Here is a 27,949-nt window from a genome sequence, read left to right as displayed (position 1 = left end):
AATATGCATAACAATCTTATCAATTCTTATGCATAATGCTCTTAAATCTTATGCATAATCTTTATGAATCGGAATGATTGTATTAACTTTCAAGACTTGAATTTGCTTTGAATTTTAGCAGATCTTAGAACTAGAATTTGTACATTATTATTAAATTTAGGATTAGAATTTGCATAATTATATTAGTTCTAGAACTCTTGTATTCGTTTCGTCTAAAGTGTAGACAACTCATTTCTCGCCTAGAGTGGTGTTGAGCTTCAAAATTTTCTTGATGTTTGAGCTGGAAAATCACAGACGCAAGCCGGATGGCGCATATTTCTTTCTCGATAAACCACACCTTCGATAATATTAATGTCTGAGCACAATCCCACGTTGTTATTCGCCGCTTTTCCTCAATTAATGCCTTTATTTGTCTTCATTAGCATAAACTGGCATAGCGCATAATCGTGCATCTTAATTGACACTTCGCCGAGTCGAAATTTTACGAACAAGTTTTGGCACTGCCGTGCTGCCAATACATCTTTTCAAAATGCATTTTCGTGCTTGAACAGCGTTTTTACCTTTTCGATAGCAAAAAAAAATATTCTGGATAAATTCTACTTTTCACTTTCCATATTTGAATAGGCAAATACTGCAGTGTAGAAGCATTCGAACTTTTTCACAAGCAAGCCTTTGCTGTATCAACAGATAAAATATGCAATGATTATGCTGCTTAAATATGAAATTAACTGTGGAAAATTGTAATTAGGTCCTCTGAAAAAAAACGTACTTACTTTCCGAACGCCCAATAGTTTCATCTGAACTACTTAACCAATAGAGATACATTCTAATTCTCATGATTTAACAATGATATATTAAAATAAGAAATAACCTGGATATTGATTAGACACCAAAAAATTGAAATGTATATTTACTTACTATAAAATGTATATGTTACTTGGTGGTTGATTTTCACAGGTGAATGTTGACAATCACATAGTCGCTTTAGTAAATGATCGAAATATATATTTGGTCTAGTTAAGTGCCACTGCCCGGTATACCCTACTCTGATGTTTTCTTAAGGTTCAGTGCCACTGCCCGGTATACATTCGTCCGTTACTCTGAACACTAATGTTTCTCCTAATCTATCTTCAACAGATATTAAAATATCGAATAAATATAATAATATAAACAAATAAATTAATATCAAATCGAATATAACAAATATTTCGGACATTCACCAAAGTGACTATGTGATTGTTGACATGCACCGGTGAATGTCGACATTCCCTTGATTTCGGTCATTTACGGTAGCATATACATACACAAAACTTTGAGTTTTAAATTTAAAAAAAATTATTATTACTTTTTTCACAAATTTTAAGACGTCAGTTTTATCTCCAAAAAAATCCACAAATATAATACAAATGTTTAATACTTCGCATAACTTTACATTTACTAAGATTCAAAAACTCTTATTTCTCAGCTTTTAGCATCTCTTTTGAATGCGTGTCCCCCCCTCAAGACACCTTTTTCGCATTCCGCTCACCATTCTCAAGAATCCTTCCCTTAATCTTCAAAATGGACGTCAGTTTTGCATCTCAAGAGTGCGATGAATGCGGTGATAAAGAAGTGAAGGCGGAAAACTTTCTTGCGGTTGGCAGTTACGAAGTGGTGACACATTGAGTGGTTTCTCATGTTTCCTTCTGCCTTCTTTTTTTTTTTACGATGCACCAACAAAATATGAAAGATAACTTACCCCGTCGAGACAATTTTTCCTTGATGCATTATCCCGCTTATAATATCAGGCAGTATAAGCGTCTCGACATCATGGAAAAAGGCTTTTCGGTGGCATTAACAGCTTTCACTAGACTTATAGGAAAATGCTTGGGAAGTGAAGAGATTATTATGGAGAAATTGTTATCTATAACTTCATCTTAAATCTTCTACTTCTGAAATAATTTCTATCTACTGATATAAATGCCGTGTTTTAAGTTAATAATAAGTAGAATGATTTACTAGCGACCGTATGTTTCTTTATAGTTAACATTAAGCATTAACTAAGTTAATACTAACTAAGTTAATTTAACTAAATAAATACTATTTAATGTCTCTAGAAAGTCAAAAGAAATATTACTTTTTTTAAACCTGTTAGAAAATTTATGGGAAGTGAAGAGATTATTATGGAGAAATTATCATCTATAACTTCATCTTAAATCTTCTACTTCTGGAATAATTTCTTTCTACTGATATAAATGCCGTGTTTTAAGTTAATAATAAGTAGAATGATTTACTAGCGACCGTATGTTTCTTTATAGTTAACATTAAGCATTAACTAAGTTAATACTAACTAAGTTAATTTAACTAAATAAATACTATTTAATGTCTCTAGAAAGTCAAAAGAAATATTACTTTTTTTAAACCTGTTAGAAAATTTATGGGAAGTGAAGAGATTATTATGGAGAAATTATCATCTATAACTTCATCTTAAATCTTCTACTTCTGGAATAATTTCTTTCTACTGATATAAATGCCGTGTTTTAACTTAATAATAAGTAGACTGATCTACTAGCAACGGTATGTTTCTTTATAGTCAACATTAAGCATTAACTAAGTTAATATTAACTAACTAAATAAATATTATTTAATGTCTTTAGAAAGTCAAGAGAAATATTACTTTTTTTAACTTATAGGAAAATGCTTGGGAAGTGAAAAGATTATTATGGAGAAATTGTTATCTATAACTTCATCTTAAATCTTCTACTTCTGGAATAATTTCTTTCAAGATTTCTACTCATGTAAATGTCGTGTTTTAAGTTAGTAACTAAAATGATGTAATATGGATTGTATATTTTTATACAGTTAGCATTAACTGAGCAATATTAACTAAGTTAATATTATTTAGGAAATGTTTTTAGAAAATCAGAGAAATATTACTTTTTTTAGACTTAAAGGAAAATGCTTTGAAGCTACGTCCAGAATAATTTTTTCGAGATTTCTACTGTCGTGTTTAAGTTAAGAATAAGTAAGATGAAATTTACAGTCGATATAATTAACTCTAAACATTAACTAAGTTAACATTATTTAGTTAATGTTTCCAGAAAGTGAAAAAAAATTACATTTTCTAGACTTGTAGGAAAGTACTCGGAAAGTGATGAGATTATTAGGGAGAAATTGTTATGTATAACTTCATCTTAAACCTTGTACTTCTAGAATAAAATCTTTCAAGATTTCTACTGTTACAAAGTTCGTTAATATATGTAATATATGGAATAATATATATCTTGTACTTCTAGAATAATATATATCTTGTACTTCTAGAAGAGGAATATCGAATAAGATTTCTACTGTTAGAAATGTCGTGCATTAAGCTAATACGAAGTAGGATGATGTAAAAGTGACTGTAAATTTCTTTATAGTTAACGCGAAACATTGAGTAAGTTAATATTGTTTTGTTAGTGCTTCTAGAAAATCAAAAATATATGTATATAACTTTTTCTAAACTTGCAAAAATATTCTAAAGGTACCCAACTAAGCCGTTTTTGACTAAAAATTTATTTCTCTGTTTCTATATAAAATGAAATTAAGAACTTTTCTTTTTCTAAAACCTTTTGAGTTTTTCTTGTATATGAAATCGAAAAGAAGTTATATGTTTGTTGAAAAAAAGAACTCATTTTTTTTTTATGAGATTGATAATTGTACTTTTTTGGATCTTTTCCTCAAAAATAATTTTTTGGTTGTTTTCCTTCATTTTAAATGTAATATCTCAAAATATTTTATATAAATTTTATGTATTATATATATATATATATATATATATATATATATATATATATATATATATATATATATATATATATATATATATATATATATATATATATATATATATATATATATATATATATATATATATTGTAAAAATTTTGTTGCGCATGCGAACTTTCAGAAGAAAAAAAATTAGTCGTCAATATTACGAACTCAAAAAAATTGTCTTCAAATAATAATTTACGTTTTTTTTTTTAATTTCTAAGATAATGTTCTAATTTTCAAAGACAGAACTTCGAATCCTTACGTTCACTGTATTCTTTTTTATTGTTATTTTTTAATACTTGTAAAGTTCTTTTGAAGAGAAGAAATTAATGATAATTTTTGAACCATTTGAATAATTTCGAAATAAATAGTAGTTGAAATTAACAAACTAAATAATGCTAAATTTTGCATTAAAAAAAGTAAAGGTATAAATGAGATATAAGTAGTAAGTTTATGTAAAGGTAATACGAGAAAAAGTGAGATTAATTAAGTGAAAAATGCATAGCTATATAAAGATAAGTTTGCTATCAATTATGCAACATTTTGCACCAGTTCCAAGCGAGATTTCCAATTTCTGTTAGTTCAGTCATTACACTTCCCATAAAGAATCATTCATACTAAACAGTACTGTTATTATCCCAACTGTCAAATTCAACAATGAATTCCTAGATTCCAATGCCTCGCACCCATTATTTAACACAACTCATTTGCTAACAAAGACTGCATGGGTACCTATACAATAATTTCATTTTCAAACTGTGCCTTTGCTTTCACGAGGCAGATGAATGCAGGGCCATTAACCTAAAAGATCAAAGGGTAAGGTAATCAACAACTTCCAGAGTCTGTTGATATCTCGCATCGGTGTTCGTAATGACATTATAGCTTTCACTGTCTCTTAATAGACGACAGTAAACTATTTAGATGGCACATTGAGTAAATCATCCAATTTAGATGGCATGGATCTATGCGTATGAATATTATGAATTAAAGAGATAGTTTCTGTGACTTAACAAGAGGAAGTCATCAGTTACCCGAAACTAAACTAATTTTTCCAACACGAGTAACTTCATTTCTATAAAATAGAAGAGTTGGAATGATAAATTTTAAGTCCATTTTTTTTTTCAATTTCTATGAAATTTAAATGTAATGATGCAAATTATGACACACTAGGGGGCTGATCCTGATCGCTGCCGCACACTAACCCCAATGATTGCTTTTCAATAATTGTTGCTTCTTGGATTAAAATCGTTTTTTCTACGAAATTATGTATTTCAAATGTCTGTACTAGAGACGCTTGTGGCCTCACTTCCCACTTCTGTCCTTATTTAGACTTCGCGCCACTAAGCCCTACATTCAATCAATCAACCACTTCCCTCTTCCAAATATTTCCAGTATGATTCTATTAAGATCTATTCTAAGTAATCATTTCCTAAAATATTATTTAAAATTTAAGTTTTATTGTTATAACAAATCTTGTGAGTTTTTGTATCAATTTATAAGGTATTAAATTTAAATGAAAAGGCTCAAATTATGACACACTAGAGTCACGACATTGTTTATGAAGATGATAATTTAGTTTTAAATCATTTAACGAATCTTGTTTAAATGTAATTTTATATTACTGTAATGTGCATAAAATATAATAATTGTTAAACGATAAGTATGATTAGGCACAAATTTAAATAACTTTATCTTAAAATGTAGCTTAGAATTACGCTATAATAAAAAAAGAAATAATTTTCTTGGTTTTAAACTCTTAATTTAGGAAAAAATCTGAATCAAAAATTTAATAATAGCATTACTGATAAATTCCTTTAAATTAGAAATACAGGGTGCTTATAAAGTTCCGGACCCCTTTTGATGTTTAATAACTCGTAAAATTTATAAAGATAGATTAAAATTAATAACATAAATGGTTAAATAGACTCAAAAAGTGTCATGACCCTTGTCAATGAACTTCCACGTGTGCCCCCTTCGTCGCACGGAGAATATCAAGTCGTTCTCTGATTCAGATCAAAATTACGATCTGTGGTTGAATGAATGGATGTATGAATGGGTCCGCCCTATGAACGGGTGTGACGTATGGGTGTATCATAAGTCGAATTCTTGGCTATAGATGGCGCCATTGGAAAGCAAGAACAATCGCACCCTTCTGCCTAAACAGGCATACGAAAGAGAGAAAAAATAAATTCAAAATTATAAGTTTGCAGCTCAAATGCTTTAGAAATGCCTCGGAATTTCGGTCTATAAGTGACCATATTGCTTAAAAATGTACTAGAATGCTATGTTTTTTTTTTCTTAAGGAAGTAAAATGAGCATGGATCACATAGCGAACGTAAAGAAATTGCGAGAGCTGTTTTGAAGCATGGCGAGCAATAATAAGCAAGGTATAGTTGACCTCAAGCTAAAATTAAAATTTTTATCACCAATTAAAGGAAATAATTTTACATAATAAAGGAAAATTTCTCTAACATTTATGTATTACTCTTTTAAAATGATATCTATATTAAACAACTAACATACACACATTATTAAAATATTTTTACCAATACTAAATCTCTGATATTCCACTAACAGTTAGTCATAAATGAAACAAAATTTCTGTGCATACAGATACATCCTTTCACGATTCATTGTCCAACATAATAAAATGTTATGTTACGGGGTGCCCCAGTCTATGTGTACATTATAAATGTGTATTCCAAATCGAATTCAATGGAACTCCATTCTATCCATCCCCCAAAACGTCCCACTCATCTTTATTCACCGTTCTGAATCATTGTTCAATAGGATTCAGACCTGTATACCAACAAGTCCCCGACAGAACAATGTCCAATCATTGTTGTATTTATTTCATTAGGCAGATCCCACGGTCCGACACCAATGTATACTTGATTATATTGCCCACACATTTTTCATGTAACGCACCATTTGCTTTCCATACGAAATTTAACCCTAGGGTATATAGGGAGGGACCGTGCCACCTCTTTCATTAAGAGCATTCTGCAAAATACGTTGGGTCACTGTTATTCAAATAAACAATTTTATTATTTACGTATAGTTGGCTAGGAAAGTTTATTAAAAATATGATTTTAAAGGAAGTTTTGCTTTAATTTATTACATCATTAACCAACTAAATAGCAACTTTGAAAATTAAAGGAGAGTCTACTTGCTTTAAATTTAAAATCTGGTAACCAGAGCTAGAGTAATCATTATCATCGTCCTGGAACTATAGCCCTTGAAGAGCATTGTCTCCATTAAAATTTTGAATTACTTTTTGTTGGCTGCCTCTTTCTTGTAATTAATAATTTTGAGTAATTTCAGGTCCTCTACAATTTGTTTTCCATCCAGTTCTTGCTCTTGATTTTGACTCTTGGTTTTCCGTCTAATAATCTTTCGACATTTCTTTTTTATTCTTAAGACATATTCCATCTAGTTTTCTATCTAGTTCTTTCTTTTGATTTTGACTCTTGGGTTTCAGTTTAATAATCTTTTGACATTTCTTTTTCATTCTTGAGACATGTTCCATCTAGTTTTCCATCTAGTTCTGTCTCTTGATTTTGACTCTTGGGTTTCCGTTTAATAATCTTTTGACATTTATTTTTCATTCTTAAGCCATATTCCATCTAGTTTTCAATCTAGTTCTTTCTTTTGATTTTGACTCTTGGTTTTCCGTCTAATAATCTTTTGACATTTCTTTTTTTATTCTTAAGACACATTCCATCTAGTTTTCCATCTAGTTCTTTCTCTTGATTTTGACTCTTGGGTTTCCGTTTAATAATCTTTTGACATTTCTTTTTCATTCTTGAGACATGTTCCATATAGTTTTTCATCCAGTTCTTTCTCTTGATTTTAACTCTTGGTTTTCCGTCTAATAATCTTTTGACATTTCTTTTTAATTCTTAAGACACATTCCATCTAGTTTTCCATCTAGTTCTTTCTCTTGATTTTGACTCTTGGGTTTCCGTTTAATAATCTTTTGACATTTTTTTTTCATTCTTAAGACATACTCCATCTAGTTTTCCATCTAGTTCTTTCTCTTGATTTTGACTCTTGGGTTTCCGTCTAATAATCTTCTGACATTTCTTTTCTATTCTTAAGATATGTTTATACCATTAAATCATTTTTGCTCTTATATTTGTAGCAATGTTTGGTTCCTTAGTTTAATCCAATATATTTGTTCCAATGTTAGTTATCCGTAAATCTTACTTGTTTTGATCTTCGAATGTTTATCTTCACAAATTGCACCGAAAATCTTCCGTAAAATTTCTCATGCTCTTAAGAGAATCACTTTTTTAATTGCTAGATCTCTGGGATTGTAGGGAAAAATTGACACACACTATTTTGTAGCTAATAATTTGATAAAACCAATCTACCGAACTTTAGATAAGTATACTAAAAGTTCCATTATTTAAAAAAAACTATATATTAATTCAAATATAAATAATTGTACCTGTTAGATGATAGATAAAATTAACTAATATGTAAAATGTGTCACATTTTCCTTAATTTGCAGTTTTGAATGTTTGCTTTTGAATAAAATAGACTACGAGAATTTTTATCCCGTGTATTAAAAGAATTATTTTTGTAAGCTTTTTGTTTGAAAGTATTGAAAATTTCAGGGGATATTAAATTATAACAGTACAGTCAGTTTGAGAGTTCAGATGAGAGAAGAATCGCCGTTTCACTTGCAAACATTCCCACTAAAGCAAATATTTTTTTTTTAAATTGAATCTCTGTATCAGAATTTTCTTTAATTCAATTTGCTTCGCAAAAGATATTTTATTTAAAACAATATTTTAAAACTACTTTTCCAAAAAATGCATATTAAAAAGCTGTGTTTCAAAACATTAATATTGAGAATGAAAAATATTTCTTATAAGAAAGTGTAAATTGACAATATATATTATACTTCATTGAATTACTAAGGATTGGAATTATTATCAACGATTTAATGGAAAAAAACTTCAAAATTGTTCAGATATTTTAAAAACTTCTATCAAAGCTTTCAGAAATTTTATTATTTTTTTCAACAAAAAATTTGCTTTACGTAAACAATAGTGTGATATTTGCGTAACTTGAAATACGTTAATTATTATGTTAATTACGTAAATAATTATTCGTTGTTATTTTTGAATGAAAAGTATTTAAAAATGCTCTTTTTTTCCTTCAGATAAAAAGCAACTTTGCACTGGAGTAAATTTTTATTAACATGAGCTTTTCATTCCTTTTATGTGAATGATTAATATTTAATGAAATTTTTGCTCAAAAAGGTATCAAATATTTAGTTTTTTCCACAAATTGCAGTCTCTGCAAATATTGCATTGCGAGTTGCTGTTCAAATAAATATTGCAATTAAGAAAATTCAGTTCTTAAACTTTTTAATAGTTGCATTTTAAAGTATAAAATTTTTGAATGAACAATTTCGTTAAAACTTTCAATTTAGTTTTAAATGAAAATGGTTTCATAGGAACACGATAGAGTGTTGCATATTTAAAAATCACCTTTTTGACAGCCACATGCAATCATGCATTTAAATTTCATAAAACAACACCCGTTTATTTTAACTGTCTAAAATTATGAAGTCCTGTACAAAAACTAATCTCTTCATCGAAAATACTTCAATAATACAGCGAAGATAAACTCGTGATAGAGATATCATTCCGCCTAATTAATAAGTTACATCCGACAATTCGGTATAGATTCGGTTTTTTTATTGTTTTCCAAACTGCTGCTTTTCAGAAGAAAAAGATTTAAGCTTTTCATTTAAAATGCCTTATTAAAACATCTAAAATATATTCCTAATCACAACAATCTCCTGTGTTTTATTTCTTGATATACAACATCCATGGGTTCCAAATGTCCAAAATTATACAATAGCATTCAAAGATAATTGATCGCGATGTTTTCTTTTCCAAATTTTTAAAATCGCTTTAACTAAAAATGCTTCACTAAAACACCTAAAATATATTTGTAAATCACAACAATATCCTGTGTTTTATTTTCTAATATACAACATCCATGAATTTCAAGTGTCCAAAATTATAAACTGCATTCAAAAATTTAAACCCTGTCATTGAAATACTGCATTAAAAAACTAAACTATATCCGTTACCACAACAATCTCCTGTATTTTGTTTCCTGATATACAACATCCATGGATTTCAAGTGTCCAGAATTCCAATATAGCACACAAAGATTTAACCCTTTTCCAGAAAATGCTTCATTAACAAGTCTAAAATATATATTCGTTATTACAACAAACATATGTTTGTGTCGTATTAGTCAGTTCCGGCAAACGACTATTCAGTATGGGTCTCTTAATAAGGAGGGATTGAGAAAGAGCCAGTGCATATATAAATGTCCTCAAGGCAGGAACGACTGTCCTTATCGGCTATATCCTAAGCATATTGCTGATTGAGTGCTTCGGACATCCGACAGTGCGAGTGTCACGTGCATTCGTCATGTCCAATTCCAGAGGAGAGGAATTGATGGTAAGAGGAAAGGAAAGTTTGGAGAGGATCACCCGTCGAGCTTTTTAGACTTCGAGTAGCGAACTTTTCAGAAATGTGAGAGAGGAAATCATCAGAGGAGCTGAAATCCTATTGATCAACAAAAGGAAAATGTTGGAGTATTATTTAGAAATAAAATAACTTTATGTTGACTTAGAAGACATTGCTTTTGAAGGGAAAAGATCAGGATTCATTTTTCAATTCTAGGAGGAATGTGTATTAATAATAAAATAACAACATAAAATTATAACAAAAGAAATACCAGCTATTATTGTCCTTTTTATAATAAAAATTAGTACAATTCTTGTGTTTATAACATTTAGAATTATGAAAGAAGCACCAATTATTGACTTTTTTAAGAAAAGATTATTTTATAACCAGTATTGAATTTAATTATTGGTGTTTTCGACCCTATTCTGAGTTTACAACAATCATTGTTAAGCTCCGTAGCCTTGTAATTTTGAATCCAACCCAGAACACGAAGAAACTCCTGGATCCAGCATTTAAAATGCATTTAGCAAAGTTTTTTTTTTTTTGTAAAAATGTGGTAACTTTACAGTATTCTGCTTAGGATTTACTAATATTAAAACTTCTTTTGAAAAATTAGTGCTTTATAGTTTATAATTAAATTGTATCAGTTTGTTTTCATAAAAAGAAAAATAATGAAAACAAAATTACTATTTACAATTTCCAAAAAAAAAATACATTGGCGCTAAAAAAAAAAAAGTAATCAGTTGGAAAAAAATTAACAAAATAATAATTTTCAAGTTAATTTTTTTCAACTATCCATCAAATATAATTGAAAAACAAATATAGTTGGTCATTTTTAGTTTCCTCCATTTCGTTCAGTTTCTTCTTATTTATTTTTTTTTTCTCTTTCTTCAAGTTTTCTAGGAAAAACAATTTTCTTCCAGACAGAATGCCCAGCCTGATTATAACAGATAACAACCCAACTACTAAAAAATCACAACTTAGTGAGACCGAACTATATGAAATCATTCAACGCTTCGTCTAAATAGATATTTTAACGTGTAAAAGTTAGTAGTAATAAATATTTACTATTTTTTTTCTCTTTGGTTAAACAAATTTTATAATCGTGTGCAACAATTTTTAAATTCTCTTGAAAAGTTCTCGAGATCGAAATACGTCATAATTTGATTATTTAAATTTCATAATTTAAATAATCGTCTGCACTAATTAATTAGCATATTTGAGGTCATCCTCTTGAACCTTGAAGATTGAGTCCAAGAACGTAACAATTTGATCACTAGATCAAAATATATTCAGGATGGTCCTTTTATTTTGTACACTGTACATTAACAGCTTCTTATCTTTAGCGGTTATGCGTATAGTTAATACACATAATACCTGATTACAACATTTAACAGCAAATGAGAAATTTTTATTAGAAACTATAGCTTTAATTTTTAAAACTATGACTATAACTTTTAAAACTATACATACTACATAACCTTTTAAAACATCGCTTTCATACCACTTAAAATAATCGCCGCTACTCTAAATCTCTAACACCCATAAAAACCTTTAAATTTTGTCACTCTAGATTTGGGGGAAAAAGTACTATAGTTTCTCTTTCTCCTACTCCGATCCCTAATAAGTTGAGAAGTGTCCCTGATGACCTATTGTTAACTCCATTAATACCCCCCCCCTTCTTGCGCAGTGAGTCACAGAGCGTGGGAGGAAATCCAAAAAAAAGAAAAAAGTTCCAAATCAATCATGTCAATAGTCGGGTAGGTTGACACCATTGGACCCTTTGTATAAATAGACTCCCTCTTTTAGTTCCCGCTTACTTCGTCACATAAGTTACTCTACTTTTTTTTTAATCTTTTTTTTTTTCGGTGGACAGGTTGGATTAAGTGACCATTTTTGTAACCTCTTAAGCGATGGGAATTAAAAGAAAAACTAAAGCGAATTTCGTAAGAAATTTTAACAGTTTGAGTTACGTTGAAACAGTGAAAATTAAGATTGCAAAATAAAATATTAGTTTATTGTATATTGTATGTTCCGGTTTTAAATTGCAATTTCAATTTATTTTATCATAGAACTTTCACGTTATTTTATATTCAATTATTTTTACCGCTTTTAATTGAAATGAAAATGTGGAAAATATGCATAAATTATCCATAAAATGAATATTGTAGTGGAAAAACTCTTTTTTGTTCAGAGACTGTAAAAAAATGAAGAAAATACAATTGAATTAATTAGCCAATTGGTTGAAGATCTTAGTGGTAAAACTAGCACTTGATGACCATGAAAGATAAAGAAAATACACATGTATTACCCCATTAATTGAAGATCTTAGTGTAAACACATATTAAATAAGATTTTAGTAAATAAAAAAGGTCATAAGACACACGCACTATCGCGTCCTAATCTTAAATTGTAAATTTAGTTCGAACAAAAAAAAAAGAATTTTTAATGATTTATATACATTTACTTCATTAAATAAAAAAACATTTTACTGTTTTTTTTTTTTTTTTTTTGAAATTTTTACTTAAAAAAATAAAGTTTAAATGTTAATTTGGATTCCTGTTGTGTTAAGATAAGGAATAGTAAATATCGCATTATTGTGTTTAAAAAAGTATTTGTGATGTCAATCATGTATAAACGTACTTTTATTTCTTATAGAAAATACATTTTTACTTCATCTATTTTATAACCAATATGCATGTAAACATTTGGTAATTCGCAGTAAAAAGAAAAATTTTTTTACATTTGCATAAAATCCAAGTGATATGAAACAACTTACAAATTTCATTTTTAATTTCCATTACTCAATAAACATTTTAAAAAATGAAAAGTAGTTAAATGCTCTGATATTTGTGAAAAGCCTTTAGATATAGTTAATGGATTATATGGAATATTTAGTCTATAGAAAACTTTTTATTTGATTCTCTTACACTTTTTATTGGATTATAATATTTCTCTCATTTAAAAAAAAACGTTCATGTTATTCATTTTATGAAAAAAAAATTATAAATTTAAATGTTATAATATGAAAACTATATTTTAAAAAAATGTATTGAAAATTATTTGCAAAGAAAATCAAAAGTTTCTTTTTTTATCGGTATGAAATTTATATTTTCATAATACGAGGATATAATTTGTCAAGACAGTTTAAGTAACCAAATAATTTTACGGGTTTAATTCTTAATCGTAAAAGAACAGTCATTATATTAGTCATTACGGTGTCTTTATGCATCTAGTCTATAATGTATTAAATAAGCTATGTATACATGTGTATTAAAAAAGGAATTAGGTCGGTTCTAATTTAACTAACATTTAATAACAAGAATAATATATTTATTGACATTAAAAAAAATCACTAAATATATTTTTTAATAAAAACAGACTTTCACTCCCTTTAATGGTTAGAAGAATGTTTACATCGAATAATCAAAAAAGCAAAGCAATCTAAATATGACGCTCATGCAATACTTAATAGTCACTAAAATTCAGCTTTAAAATAAAAATTTTAAAGTAAATTTTTAAACTATAATAACTCAATCATCAGTTGTAACTACAGATGAATATTTTCATAGGTGAATAATAACTTCATTAATAATGGAGAAAATGAAATAAACAATTAAAAATAAATTCTTAAAATTTCATTTCTAGCAGGAAACTGTTTCTAAACTTCAGTTATCATTGGACCTATAATTTACAAATTGATCTTTTAAGAGGATTTCAACTTTCAAAAGGACAGTAGATTTCAAAAGTTGAAAAAAGTTTTTTTTTTTTTTCATTATTGAATTATCCGATCAACCTAAAACTTTTTTTTAAATAATTTAGAATTTCAATTTTTCTTATAACAAATAAGGTTTAAAAAAAATCGAAATTCTAAATTAAGTGCTATGTTAAGTGTAATAACTTAATATTTGTTTTAAAAAGAATTATTTTTAAAAAATATTTATATAAAATAATTTCTTTTTTAAATTATGTTATAAGATTTTATTTAATTTATTACTTTTTTCATTTTTGAAAACACGCATTTCTGAAAACATTCCAAATAGAACTTGCTATGAACAATGTGAACAATTTTTGTCAAGGAACAATTTTAAAAAAAACTAATTTCTTTTTTTTAGAAGTTAGTAGAATAACATATTAATTACTTGATAACTTTGACATTTTTCAATCTCCTTCTTTATTGGTTTGTTATATATGCATACGACCTAAGAAAGATTAAGTTACTAGTATTAAAAAAAATCATTTTAAAGATCATCTACCCTTTACTCAAACGAAAATAATTCAAAACAACCAGAGCAAAAGACTGAGCATAACGAACTTGCGTTTGGAAAAAGTATCACTATAAAAATAGGCACCGGTTCATAGTTTTATAAGCTTTTTATTCTTTCCTTAAATAAAATGTTAATGTTTAAATTTGATGTGGCTATTAAATTACATTTACGAATAACAATCACTTAATCCAAAACAACATGCAAGCCGCATCACATAAACTTCCAATAAGAAAAAAAAACATAAAATAACAATTTCTGCTGTATTAAGATATTAAGCAAACAACAAAAATATTTCGAATGTTTATTTTTAGGGCTTTCGATCTTTAAGTGCATCAGTTTTTGAATATTTCCTTTCAATTTTACTCAGCAGTTCCAAGAACAATATTTGCTCAGAATAAGCTTCCACTTCCATTCTAAACAAAAGTAGTCGAGTCCTTTTTTTTCTCTTGCTCTGCCTTTTATAGAAACATTATCTTCAATCTGTGTTGTGACAGCCTTAAACACCAACTGTCCAAACAATCGAAATCAAACTCACCACGTTCGAGAACCATTATAGACTTCCCCCCCTGACACTTATCTTTCAAATCAAGAAGGGAGGGGAAGACCTCAAGTCGTAATGGATCGTCGAATTCTCGCTTTCCTGCAATCTGTAAATCCTGGATAGTGTGTCAATGTTCGAATGGAAAAAGGATTTAGTAGAACGACATTAGAAGAGATGCATGGATTAGATGTTTCTAAACAATGTTTTTTTGTTTGATTTTCGTTTCACATTGTTGCAAAATATTGAAGTTATTCCAACCTTATTATGGTTTCATATGAATAGTGTGCTATATACTAGCATGTACTATCATCACATGTGAAATTTCCATGTAACACGATCCTACAACTTCAACAGGGATATATCATAGCAATGCAATACTAACATTGTGGCCGTGATAGCCTGATTGGTTATAACAGCGCAGATTGAAAATAACAGCAAACATATGTGAAGTTATTGTTATATATCGGTTCCTGATATGTAATTTTATTACAACATACCATATAGCATATCTGACATGTATGTATATTATATTCCAGAAGGTAATATACCTGGTAAGCATATAGACGTTATTACATAGCCATTATTATTAGATATTGTCGTTATTAGTCAGACTCATAAAATGATACGGCATAGCTAACATACAGGAATAAATAATTATTCAACAGGATTTCAATGTAACAGTTAAATTGCTTATAAGAAGAAAAAAAAACAAATAGTGCAATGAAAAATATTTAAACTTTTAAGTATTCAAGAAATTTTCAAATTAAAACATTTCTGAAAAATGCATAATCGCCAAACAATTTTAACGCCAGATCCAAAAGTTGTATTTTGTTTAGCTCCTTACTAAAACTGCAAATATCTCATGGAATTTTTCAAACAATTTTCTCACGCTACAATTACGAACAAACAGCCATCTTGATTTTTTTTTCCAATAAAAAGTAAACGTGATTACGGTTGGCTCGATAAAAATGTAGCCAAAATTTCTTTTTAAATATATATCCATGCCTGTATGAGCACAGAATCTGAAGAAAAAAGAAAAAAGCAAGTCAAATAGTTTATATCATCCATCAAATTTCTTTCTTTACGAAATCTGCTTTCGACTCCGTAGAAAATTATTTCCGCATCCTATGCTTTCCTCATTAAAATATCACCCTCTGTTTCACTTTGGAGCAATTTCTTTCCGGAAAAAAAAGTGGAAATAAACGCAAACCGTGCTCAAGTACTTTATAAATGGTAGTTTACTTTGTTTTATTTTACCGTCAAGTTCTTGCAAGCTTTCTTTTTATAAATTTTAAATGCCATCACAAAGCTACTATTAAGGAGCTTTATAAGCGAGCTCCAGCTATTAAATTAAGACCTTGTTGAGAAAAATAATGGTAAAAAATATCGTTGAAGGCTTTAATTTAATGTAATTTGCTCAATTTTTAAAAAATCTAAAAAGCCTTTGTTATAATAAGGGAGAAAGCTATAATATTGCAAATTTAAAAATTAAAATATAGCTAGAATAAATGTGTTTAGATTCTGATTTAAAACACATAGTTTAATTCTTTCAAGTAATTGAAGTTAAAAAGTAAAAATAAAAAAAGCATTTTTCAGATTTTTATAATAAAGTAGAAGTTGCATTCTATTAATGGTGCTTCATAAGCCTTTTTATAGTTGTTTAGTGTTCGTGATATATTGAGCTATAAAGTAGCGGACTGTAACAAACATAAACATTTATTTTGAAACTTAATAACATAAAATTGACAAGATCATTTTGAGTGACAAGAGCATGTTCTCTGTTCTAGAGTTGAATGGCAACTGAACAATAATGTGTTATATGATATGAGCGCCGCCTCGTGGCAATTCTTAACACTCCCCGCCGATTGGATGTTTAAATCCAATCATTATTAATTACAATGCTTATTACATAATAAAATAAAATGAAAAATTGACAATATTCATACAAAACATCAAATATACATACACGTAATTTCAACTTTACAATTATAATGAAAATTTTAACACAAGAATTAATATATAGGTAAAATACAAATGTTGCGTACTGATCTTTTAAGTATATTGCCCTGTGGCAAACGTATATTTACAACTCTTACCTTCCCATCACTTCCCTTAAATATTTCCTCAATTCTTCCTGTTAACCATTTAGTTGCTGGCAAATTCTCTTCTTTCACCAACACTAAAGTTCCAATTTTAACATTATCTTTACTGAACTGCCATTTGTGGCGTTCTTGGAGATTACTTAAATAATCTCTCTTCCAAAGTCTCCAAATTTTTTGAGAAATTTTAGAAATCTTTTCCCATTTACTGAGTCTATTTTCATTGATATCTGCAAGTTGGGGTTCTGTAATGGAAGTGATGGGTCTCCCAATAAGAAAATGCCCAGGTGTTAGGGTATCAAAGTTTTCGAAATCAGCTGACAATGGAGTCAATGGCCTGGAGTTTAATACTCCTTCAATCTCTGCTAAAACTGTAATGAATTCTTCCAAAGTAAAATTGGAGTTTCCCGCTATCCGTTTTAGGTGGAATTTAAAAGATTTAATGCCGGCTTCATATAATCCTCCAAAATTTGGTGATCTTGGGGGGTTATATTGCCAATCAATTTTTTCCTCGGCAAAATATTGAGCCAAAGGTTCATCTGGTGAATTAATAATTTTGAAAAGCCGTTTCAGTTCAGCGTCTGCACCCACGAAATTTCGTCCATTGTCAGTGAAAATTTTAGAGGCCTTACCTCTTCTAGAAAAAAATCTTTTCAAGCTAGCTATAAACCCTGTTGATGTTAAGTCACTTACAAAATCTAAATGTATTGATTTAGTACAGAAACATACATAAATTGCAACATATATCTTATTTAAAACACCTTTCCTTTGTCCTTTAAATTTTATATAAAATGGTCCACAAAAATCAATACCTGTTATGGTAAATGGAGGAGAAGGTTCGATTCGTTCTTTAGGTAACTGACCCATTAATTGTTGCTCTAAAACTGGTTTGTTTTTTGTGCACGTAACACAATTGTGTATTACCAACCTGCACAAATTTCTGCCGTTCACAGGCCAATATTTTTGACGTATTAAGTACAACAAAGTTTGTGCTCCGACATGTAAATATTTCAAATGAAAATAATGTACAATCATATAGGTTAAGGGATGTTTTGCTGGAAGGACAATTGGATGTTTAGTACAATCATTAACACTTGAATTTACAATTCGACCTCCAACACGTATAAGACCCTTTTTATCAATAAAACAATTAAGAGAAGACAATTTACTTTTACCTTTCACATTCTCACCTTTCATTAAAGCATTCAATTCTTCTAAATATTCACTTTGGGCAAATTTTAAGAGAAAAGTTTCGGATTTGTTCAATTCTTCAGAATCTAAATACCTACCTGCCTTGTTCTTTGGATTTTTACAGTTATAGATAAATCTAAAAATATATGAAACTATACGAACAAGTTTAGAAAAATTATTGGTAAGTTTAAGTAGGTAATTATAAAACATAACATTTTGATTAGTTAAAGCAAAACACATATCCTCTTCAACAGAGGAACCTTTTTTTAACTCTGAAAGGTAAGAGTTTTCAGCAATAGAAGTAGTGCACTCAAACACTGAAATCTCATCTTTTCTTAAAAACTCGGGACCTGACCACCAGGCCTCATTTTTCAGAAGAACTTCTGCACTAACTCCTCTCGTAAGAATGTCAGCAATGTTAAGTTTACCGGGAACGTGTGACCAAGATTCAGGATTGCTAAGGGCTTGAATCTCTTTCACTCGATTGGAAACAAACTGTTTCCATTTATTATGAGGTCCTTTGATCCAGAACAATGCGATCTGGGAATCTGTCCAAAAATGAACTGTTGGGGATCCTTTTCGTTTTACAATCTGTTCTATTTCTTTGGCGAGTCTGGTTGCAAGTAATGCACCCATTAGTTCTAGTTTTGGAAGACTCAGTTTCTTTAATGGAGCAACACGACTCTTTGATGCTATAAGATTAACTGTGATTTTGTCACAGTACTTCACTCTTAGGTACACTGCTGTTCCGTATGCTTTTTGGCTGGCATCCGAAAATACATGAATTTGAAGTACCTTGGCATCATCTAGACTGGAATCTAGAATCATTCTAGGAACTTGTAATTTTGAAATGACAGGTAACTCAGACCTCCACTGGATAAATTGTTGGCGAATGTCCGGTGGAAGTTCCGTATCCCACGGACACTTTCTAAGCCACAAGTCTTGGAGTAAACACTTGAGTCTTATTGTGTACGGACTAAGAAAACCCAATATGTCGAACAGTTTTCCGATAGTTCTTAAAACAATTCTTTTAGTAATGCTTTCTTTTCCATCGAATTTAAGCAAGTCTTTCAGATCTACAGAGATGTAGTCTTCATGCACATGCCATGGCAGTCCTAGAACTTTGTGTAAATTGGCAGCAGGATTGACTTTCGAATGAATGGGATGGGTTTCGAACCCGCAATCTTTCCATAATTGTACTAGTTCCTTGCTGTTTGAACTCCATTTACACAGATTCATGCTTGCTTCTGCCATAATTTTCTTGGCTTCGTCCGACATCTGAAAGGCAGATTTCACGTCGTCGAGAGCTCCTATGAAGTCGTCGACATATAGACATTCATTGAGCATATTCGCTGTAGCGGGATGCAACTCTTGATATTTTTTGATATGTTCCTTAATTGTGGCAGAAAGCAAGAAGGGACTGGCGTTGACACCAAAAAGAACTCTGCAAAATCTAAAAATATTTATGTCATACTTAGGGTGACCAGATTTTTTCGGGCAATTCCGGGGACACTCATCTCTACCCCCCCCCCCCAATTTAAACGACAGAAAAAATTTTTAAAAAAAATTTGATCATTTATCTTAAAAAATATTTTTTTTTTTTTTCGTTTTCATTTTTTTTATAATTTAGTATATAAATTATATCGTTAAAATCGTGATCATAACATTTTTACACAAGTTTAAAATCTGTTAACAAAACAATTGTATTGCTTTTAAAATTATACTATTTCTAAACACCGTATTTTTCTGAAGCATGAATCTTCTTTAAAATTTCAGGATTTTTTTCGAGTAATTGAGAAAATATGTCACATGAAAAATCAAAATTAATCAGTACAGATAAAACCGTTTTCACTGTATTCACATCCATTCGCGATTTTTCATTAGTCCAATAGTTATTTACCCGTTCTACAGGCGCATTGATGCTTGGCCAGCACATTGCAAGCTCAACAATTCTTTTGATATTTGTAAATGGTATATTGTTTTTTTGAAAATAATTGTTTATTTCGCGCCATTTGTCTGTTATGTGTACGGATTGGTACCATTTATCGTCTTTTGAATCCAAATAACCTTCAAGATAAGTAAACTCGTCAAATAAATCGTCGGAATTAACATTCAAAATTGCACATTTTGAAGAGAGAGACAGAACTGCCTCGTCGAATTCAGACCGTGAAGGGTTACAATCTAAAAGAAGGCACTTCAAATCAGACATATCATCGTTGTTATCGTTCCAAGCTTCTAAATATGAAATCGCAGCTTCATAGAATTCTTTCGACGTTTCTGAATAAGAATCTTCAGTAATGATATTCTCAGCAATCAATTTAGTCAATTCAGGTTTTATAACAAGTGGAACAAATTTGGCATTCTTTCGTGCTTTCAATTTAAATATCAAATCCTTGACAACCGCTCCAGATTCAATAACACATTTGTCATCGCTTTCAATTTTCAAGATGCTTTGATTAAAAATTGCAGCATGCGAATGCACAAAAAACAACCAAAACTCGGTTGTTTCACTCTCAAAATAATTCTTCAAGATTTTTGGGCACTTTTTTTCAGACAACATAAATTCTTTAAGAGATAAATAAATTTTAAGAATTCTTTCTGCAGCAGGAAGTAATGTCAACCACCTAACATGAATGTGTCCTAAAATTTTATGATATTCTTGGTCAGCATACTCACAAAATTCTTTCAGTCTTTCAATTCGGACTGTGTAAATTTTAAAATAACTAAAAAGTTTAGATACCATAACTTCAATATCTACAGGCAAACAATCAAAAGCAGTTTTAGCGCCATTATGTATAATATGCGCATTACACCCAAAACCAAAAATATCTCTTCCTAACTCAGTTTGAAGTTTAGCATGAACATTTTCTGTTCCCCTTCTTAACAATCCTCCAAAATTAGTGTTAGTATTATCCGCAGACAAACCAGCCATTTTATCCTTCAATTGGAACTCGAATAGTGCGTTTAATATTTCTGAAGATAAAATCTTTACAGTTTCTCCTTTAATTTCGTTTAGTGATACAAGTTTATTATTAATTGGATCTTTAGCACTGTCCCACTGAAAATACCGCACTAAAATAGGAAGTAATTTTACATGATTGTGATTGGAAGTATCGTAAATCTTTCTTCAATTCAAGAAATGCCCACGGAGAAAAAACATTGACAGCGATAGCTTCGCATTTTGTTCGGGCACAAGAAAATTTCTTGTCTACAAATTTCTTTTGTAAATTTGAAGTACAGTCCATGCTGCGAAACGATTGGTTGTGACGAATGGTGTGAAATGCAAGCGTTCCTTCATATGTTGATAAGTCAAACTCTTCTTTGGATGGTTCCAGCTTACGAAAAAACTGTTTGACCGATTTCGTTTTTGTTTTTGCTGCCAAAGCTTCTTTGTGTTTAATTGTAAGAATGTGATCTGCTATAGCTGTACGTCCTCCACTTCCAACTGAAAACGTTGCTCTACACCAGGGGTTGCCAAACTTTTTTGATCGTCGACCCCTACAAAATTTTTCGAAATCTCCATCGACCCCCATAAAAGTAATTTTCTGTTAATTAAAATAAAACTCTATTAGATACTGTGTTTGTACATTTATTTTATGATTTTGAACATTTATTAAAATAATAGTACATAGTGTATCAAAAGTTTTATGAAAAATATATTAATGTTGAAATTTAATACCTTAATATTTATGAAATAATAAGTAATTAGAAGTAAGTAGAAATAATAAGTAAAGTAACTACGGATTTATTGCTTCTTAATCAATGACATGGGTGTGCCTGGTGTTTGTTTTTTTTGTTGCAAGGTTCGTTATATTGGGTTCAAAATTGGTCAATTTTAATCTTAAATCCCCTCGAAACTCCACATTTAATTTATTTCTGTTCTTAGTTAAGATTGAATTTACGTGACTGAAACCGGCTTCAACCATATAGGAACTTGGAAATGCTATCATAAATGGCTGAGCTATTTCGTAAGGTTTTACATATTTTTGCATTATATTTATATTTGTCCAAAATTTGCTTATTGTTAAATTTTTAAAAAGCGTCTTTGCTTCAAATCCCCATAATAATTCAGCAAGCTCATCTTGCAGGTTCAGGTCCACGTTTTCAATTTGAGCAGAAAATGGCACAATAATCCAATCAGGGATGTCAATGTTTTCCAAATCAACAAAACGCAGTTTAAAATCGTCGCCCAATTTTTGAAGGTTACCTGTATATATTTCCAAGTCTTCTTCTTTTATTTCTAATTGTCACATATCTGAAAAATACTGATAATCCTTCGACCAATCGACCCTTCCGGTTCGGATCGACCCCCATTCGACCCCCTGGCTCAGATCGACCCCCATTCGACCCCCTGGCTCAGATCGACCCCCATTCGACCCCCTGGCTCAGATCGACCCCCGCTTATGTTAAATAGACCCCTGGGGGTCTATATAGACCACTTTGGCGACCTCTGCTCTACACATTGTACATTTTACTTTGGAAGAATTATTAGGATTCGGTTCAATAAATGGAAACTCGTTTTTCCAATCATCCAAATAATGACAGTTTCTTTTTTTTGTTTATGTCGTCATATTGACATCTATTTTAAAGAAATAAAAATATTTTTCTAAATATCTATTACGATAACAAATTATGAGGTTTTCAAAATGTAGAATAATTAGAATTTATGAAAATTAATTAGTCGTAAGTGATAATAATAACAATTTCATAAAAAATGGTTTTATACTTTATTGGTTAGATATTTATAAAATGTTTACCTGATTTTAAAATGTTTTAGTTATTTTTCTAAAATAAAGCGGAAATGTAGTAATTGTTGTTGTTTTTAGTGGAAATTAGCTAATATTGGCAGTTTAAATAACCCAAGATATTAATTGTTTTAAAAGCAGCAACTAATATTCATGTTACGTCTTGTTTTAAACTTCTTTTCTTATATAAACTTGTCTGGCGTACAGCCTAGTAAAAATGTAAACATAACTAAATATTAAAGTTATGTGTTCCAAAATTTCTGTAGTATAAGTTATAGTGCGTTCTCAAAAACTAGTTTACATTCAATTTTCAATGCTTACATTAATTTGTATGAAAATTTTTGAGAAAATAAAAATTGCATATAATATATTTTTATCAAATATTTTACACAAAATTTTTTAATTTTATAACCGGGGACAAAACCGGGGACGCAAACCGACCGGGGACACGAGGTCCTCGCCGGGGACAATCCCCGGAAATCGGGGACGTCTGGTCACCCTAGTCATACTGCTCACTTATGGCCGGGTTCGAACTTGGAAAAAGAAATCTCACTGCATTTCGATCTTTCTCATTCAACGATATTTGAAGGAACGCTTTTTCGATATCTGCTAAGATCACCACAGCATTCAAACGAAAAAATATAAGCATGTTAAATATCAGGGGATTTAGGCTAAGTCCTGCGTATAAACAGTCATTTAAGGAAAGTTCACCTTCTTCATGTGAGCTGGCATCAAAAACTATTCGTTTACTAGAACTGACTGATTCTCTGTAAACCATGGAAAATGGTAGATAAAATAGCGGTTTATCTGTTTGTACTTTGTCTTTTGGGACCTTCTCTATGATACCTTGATTTTCATAATCTTTCAGAATTTCACGATAATCTTCATACAGTTCTGAGCGTCTCTCAAATTTTCTAATCAAATGATCTAGCCGTCCTCTGGCTACAGTTAAGTTATCGTTTAATTCCCTAAAATCATGTTTCCATGGTAGCCCAACTTGATACCTCCCTTCTTTGTAATCTACAGAATTTTTAAAGAGAGCTAAAGCAGTACTTTCCTCATCTGTATTATCATTTGGAACTATCCCAATTGACTCTAATTCCCAAAATTTATTTAACCCTTCATCAACATTGTCCTGAATGAAATAACATTTGGAATCATGTGGGTGTGTAGAGGGGATCGAACCTGTAACCATCCACCCGAAAACTGTTTCAATTAAAATAATAGAATTACCCCTTAATCGAATTTGATTTCCTTTTAACAATTCATAAAATACGTCTCCTCCTAAAAGAATCGATATTTTTTGCGGTAAATAAAAATTAGGATTAGCGTACTTTACGTTTTCGGGTAAATTCAAATTAGAAATATTTATTTCTTCCGAAGGAACATTTCCGGCTATTTCTGGCAAAATTAACAATTCGAGTTCCTTTTTATATGATTCCTCATCATTACTTATACGCGAATAAATCTTCTCAGTTATCGGAAATACTGTATTTTTTAATCCAATTAAATTTGATCTACAACGCGATCTTTTTAAACCCAATAAATTAGCTGCCTCTTCTGTAATAAGAGATTTCATACTTCCAGAATCGCATAGCCCTGTTAAATGCAAATATTTTCCGTTCGATTGCAATATTTTAACTTTCACTGTAGAAAGAAGAACATTTTTATTTACATTAAAAGAATATAAACATGGTGCCTCTTGCGGTTTGTTATTAATTTCATTTTGCATTTGTGATTGCGTAACTTCTTGTTCCGAAACTGAATTATTTCTTTCTTTACTGCTCATTGGCGCCACACCCGTATTTTTGTTTTGATTTTGTCTATCGAAGAAAAAGTTCGCTCCGTGTAACATTGTACTATGATTCTTGTTACAAGATTTACATTTTAAATGAATTTTCTTACATTTAGACATTGTGTGAAATCCGAGACAATTAAAGCATAATTTATTCCTTACAACACATTTTAATCTATCATCTGCGTTAGAATCGATAAACTTTTTACATCTGAAAATAGGGTGGGATTCCATGCATCCTAATAAACAATTATTTTTGTTTTCGTTTTTCACCATTAGAGTTTTGAATTTCGGGGTTGGTTCCCGTTTAAATTCGCCTGAATTTCTGTTTACATTTTCTAGTGCTTGACATCTTTTAGTTAAGAATTCCGTAAATTTTTCCCAACTCGGTAATTCCGAACCCAATTCCATTTCGTATAATTTACGTGAGTCAATATCAATTCTTTGAATAATTATATAAATTAATATTGCTTCGCAAAGAGGGTTCGTTTCTAATTCTAGTTGTTTTAATGATCGCAAATTACTTTCAATTTTATCGAGCATCTGTCTTAAACTAGACGCAGATTCACATTTAACTTTAGAAAAATTAAATATTTCACCAATATGACTCATAATTAGCAACCGTGTATTTTCAAATCGTTTTTTCAATGCTTCGAATAAACTGTTGTACGTATCATTTACCGTAATTAATTGTTTAGCGTTACCCTTAAGTGCCGACTGAAGGTAAAACAATTTTTGTTGTTCTGACAACTGTTTGTTATCGTCAATTAAAGACATAAATTGCGTTTTGAATGACAACCATTCAACATATAAACCTGAAAATTCGGGAAGATTAATTGACGGTAATTTTAGTTTACAGTTACCAGAGGACGAACCATTTTCATTTGAATTAGAATTTGGATTTAAAAGTTTTTGAAAGCTTACCTCGCATGTTTCGAGGTCAATTTGCAGCCCATCTAAACTTTCTTCAAAATCTGGCAAATCCTCATCCGACAAAGTAGAATAGCATTCGCTGCGTAGATCCTCTAACTTTGTTCTAAGTTTATCCAAAGTTGATAATTTTTGAGTGATGTCCGTATTGTCCACAGGTAAATCAGTATTTTGCTGAAGTGCATTTTCAATCCTTGTCAATTGTCCTCGTATATAACCCTGTTTTCGGTTAAATACTGTTATTTGCTCCAAAGCCATTGTTCGTTTCGATTTCGTACTCAATTTCCACAAGCGTTCGGTTTGTCTTCGTGCTCGGCGATGACCACTTTTTGTTTAGTGTTCGTGATATATTGAGCTATAAAGTAGCGGACTGTAACAAACATAAAATTGACAAGATCATTTTGAGTGACAAGAGCATGTTCTCTGTTCTAGAGTTGAATGGCAACTGAACAATAATGTGTTATATGATATGAGCGCCGCCTCGTGGCAATTCTTAACAATAGTAAATATAGATTTTCAAGTGATGTTTAAAAGATTTTTAAAATTGCCACCGTTTTTTCCCTTTCTTTAAAGAAAGTAAACATATTACCTTAATTTTGTTTTGATTTCTAACTTAGTTTCTGATTATTTACCATAAATAAAGTTAAGTTAGGTATAGTTTCACCGACTGTAGCCTTTGCGCCATCAAATTTTAAATTCAAAACATCAATAAAATGTTTGGTTAAATTTAGGATACTTGATTCATTTGATAATAAACAAAATTAAACTTTATCAATTCAATTTTGTTGCACTCCAGCAGTTTATTTTTCAACTCAAGTTTCTCTATATGCATGATAATTAAACCTAAAAATATTCGAAATCTTTTGATTTCTGTTCAAATTTTACAAAGAAAATCGATTTTATCGTCATATTTAATTCTTCTGACTGTCAGCCATTTTTTCAAATTGGAATGAAATATAGAGTTGCACCGAATTAATCGTTCGAAACTTACTGTCTGATAATCATATTGACACGCGAAGTTCTTTTCAAATTTCAAACAAAATTTTTAACCAACATAAAAAAAACGTGAAAAAAACTGACATTCTACGAAAACAAATTTTAGTTCATTGTAAATGTTTTTTAAGGATTATTTACTTAGTTTTTATTTCAATACAAGAGCTTGTGAACTATTAATCTATTTGTTTACCATTATTTTCTTCTTTTATTTCTCTCTTGATGTCTCACGTTTATTTTAGTAAAAGAGTAAGCTTTATATAATAACTTAAAAGATGCTAAGGATTATTTTGTTGGATTAATCATAACAAAATATATGAACAGTTTCTACTCTAATAATACATCATATAAAAAACTAGCTTTATTTAATGCGTTTCAGAATGGATACACCTTATAGGGTTTTAGCGCCGCGCTGCAGCAAAAACTTTAATGGTTTAAAAGTTAGTTTTTTCAGGTTGATGAATTTATCGTTCTCTTTGATTATTTTTAAAGTAATTTACTGAAGTGAATTTATTAGTAATCGTTTTCTTATATGTATTATTTTAGTTCTATGAAATGCGTGCGCGCTATTTTTTCAAAAATATAAATAAAAATGAAAGTAACTTTTTTTTAAAGTATAGCGATCTATTTTAAATATTTTATTTTCTAACCATTTTTACTGTTCTTAATTAATATCGGTGATGAATAAAATGTTTATTTATGCTGATGACTTGCACCATTATTCTTTTTCAACCGAAAAATAAAGTCCGAAAAAACGTTATCAATGTAGATTTTTGCCTCTTTTTTTTTCGTTTAAAGCAAAATTTATCATGTGGCCTATTAAAATAAACAAAAGTAAATAAAAATACGAATACATATAACAACTAAAACCTAAGATAAAAGATTTGGAATTGTTTAGAAAAATTATATGTTTCTACATAAATGCACAATGTGAAAAAATTTCGAAACTTTAACACAAATTGTCGAAATTTTATCTTTATTCAATAATTTTCATTTCGTAATGAAGCAGGAAAAAATACAACTTGAAACCCAATTACACTTAGAAAAGAGTATTTAATTCGTTCATGTTGTAAATATCATCATCATTCACGA

The 27,949-nt window shown here is 29.8% G+C and overlaps 2 protein-coding genes across 2 annotated transcripts in view; one reads left to right on the top strand and one right to left on the bottom strand.

Annotated features, from left to right (window-relative positions):
- The window catches only part of LOC107457357 (inactive tyrosine-protein kinase RYK), a 265,361-nt gene that overhangs the window by 8,426 nt on the left and 228,986 nt on the right, over nucleotides 1-27,949 (top strand). The gene's annotated exons all lie outside the window — the stretch shown is intronic.
- LOC147808216 (uncharacterized) lies at nucleotides 10,242-26,122 on the bottom strand. The gene is made up of 6 exons (XM_087166938.1): nucleotides 25,859-26,122; nucleotides 23,693-24,274; nucleotides 20,434-20,918; nucleotides 18,633-19,814; nucleotides 17,201-18,530; nucleotides 10,242-10,394 (listed from the first exon to the last, which is right to left on the bottom strand). Exons 1-6 carry the CDS (start codon nucleotides 26,120-26,122, stop codon nucleotides 10,242-10,244), a joined length of 3,996 nt encoding a protein of 1,331 aa, XP_087023064.1.

Source organism: Parasteatoda tepidariorum, chromosome 6 (assembly GCF_982258835.1).
Source record: "Parasteatoda tepidariorum strain Cologne lab strain chromosome 6, Ptep-v5.0, whole genome shotgun sequence".
Lineage (NCBI taxonomy): Eukaryota > Metazoa > Arthropoda > Arachnida > Araneae > Theridiidae > Parasteatoda > Parasteatoda tepidariorum.
This window is presented reverse-complemented; position numbering and strand designations above follow the sequence as displayed.

Excerpts from the sequence above, each read along its gene's own strand:
- LOC147808216 (XM_087166938.1), bottom strand. The coding sequence starts at position 26,122 with ATGGCTTTGGAGCAAATAACAGTATTTAACCGAAAACAGGGTTATATA. Across the intron at positions 19,815-20,433 it reads GATTCAAAAGACGATAAATG|TCCCTTCTTGCTTTCTGCCA; the intron begins GTACCAATCCGT and ends TGTCAACGCCAG. Across the intron at positions 10,395-17,200 it reads TTAAGGGAAGTGATGGGAAG|GATTTCAGCTCCTCTGATGA; the intron begins GTAAGAGTTGTA and ends GTTGATCAATAG.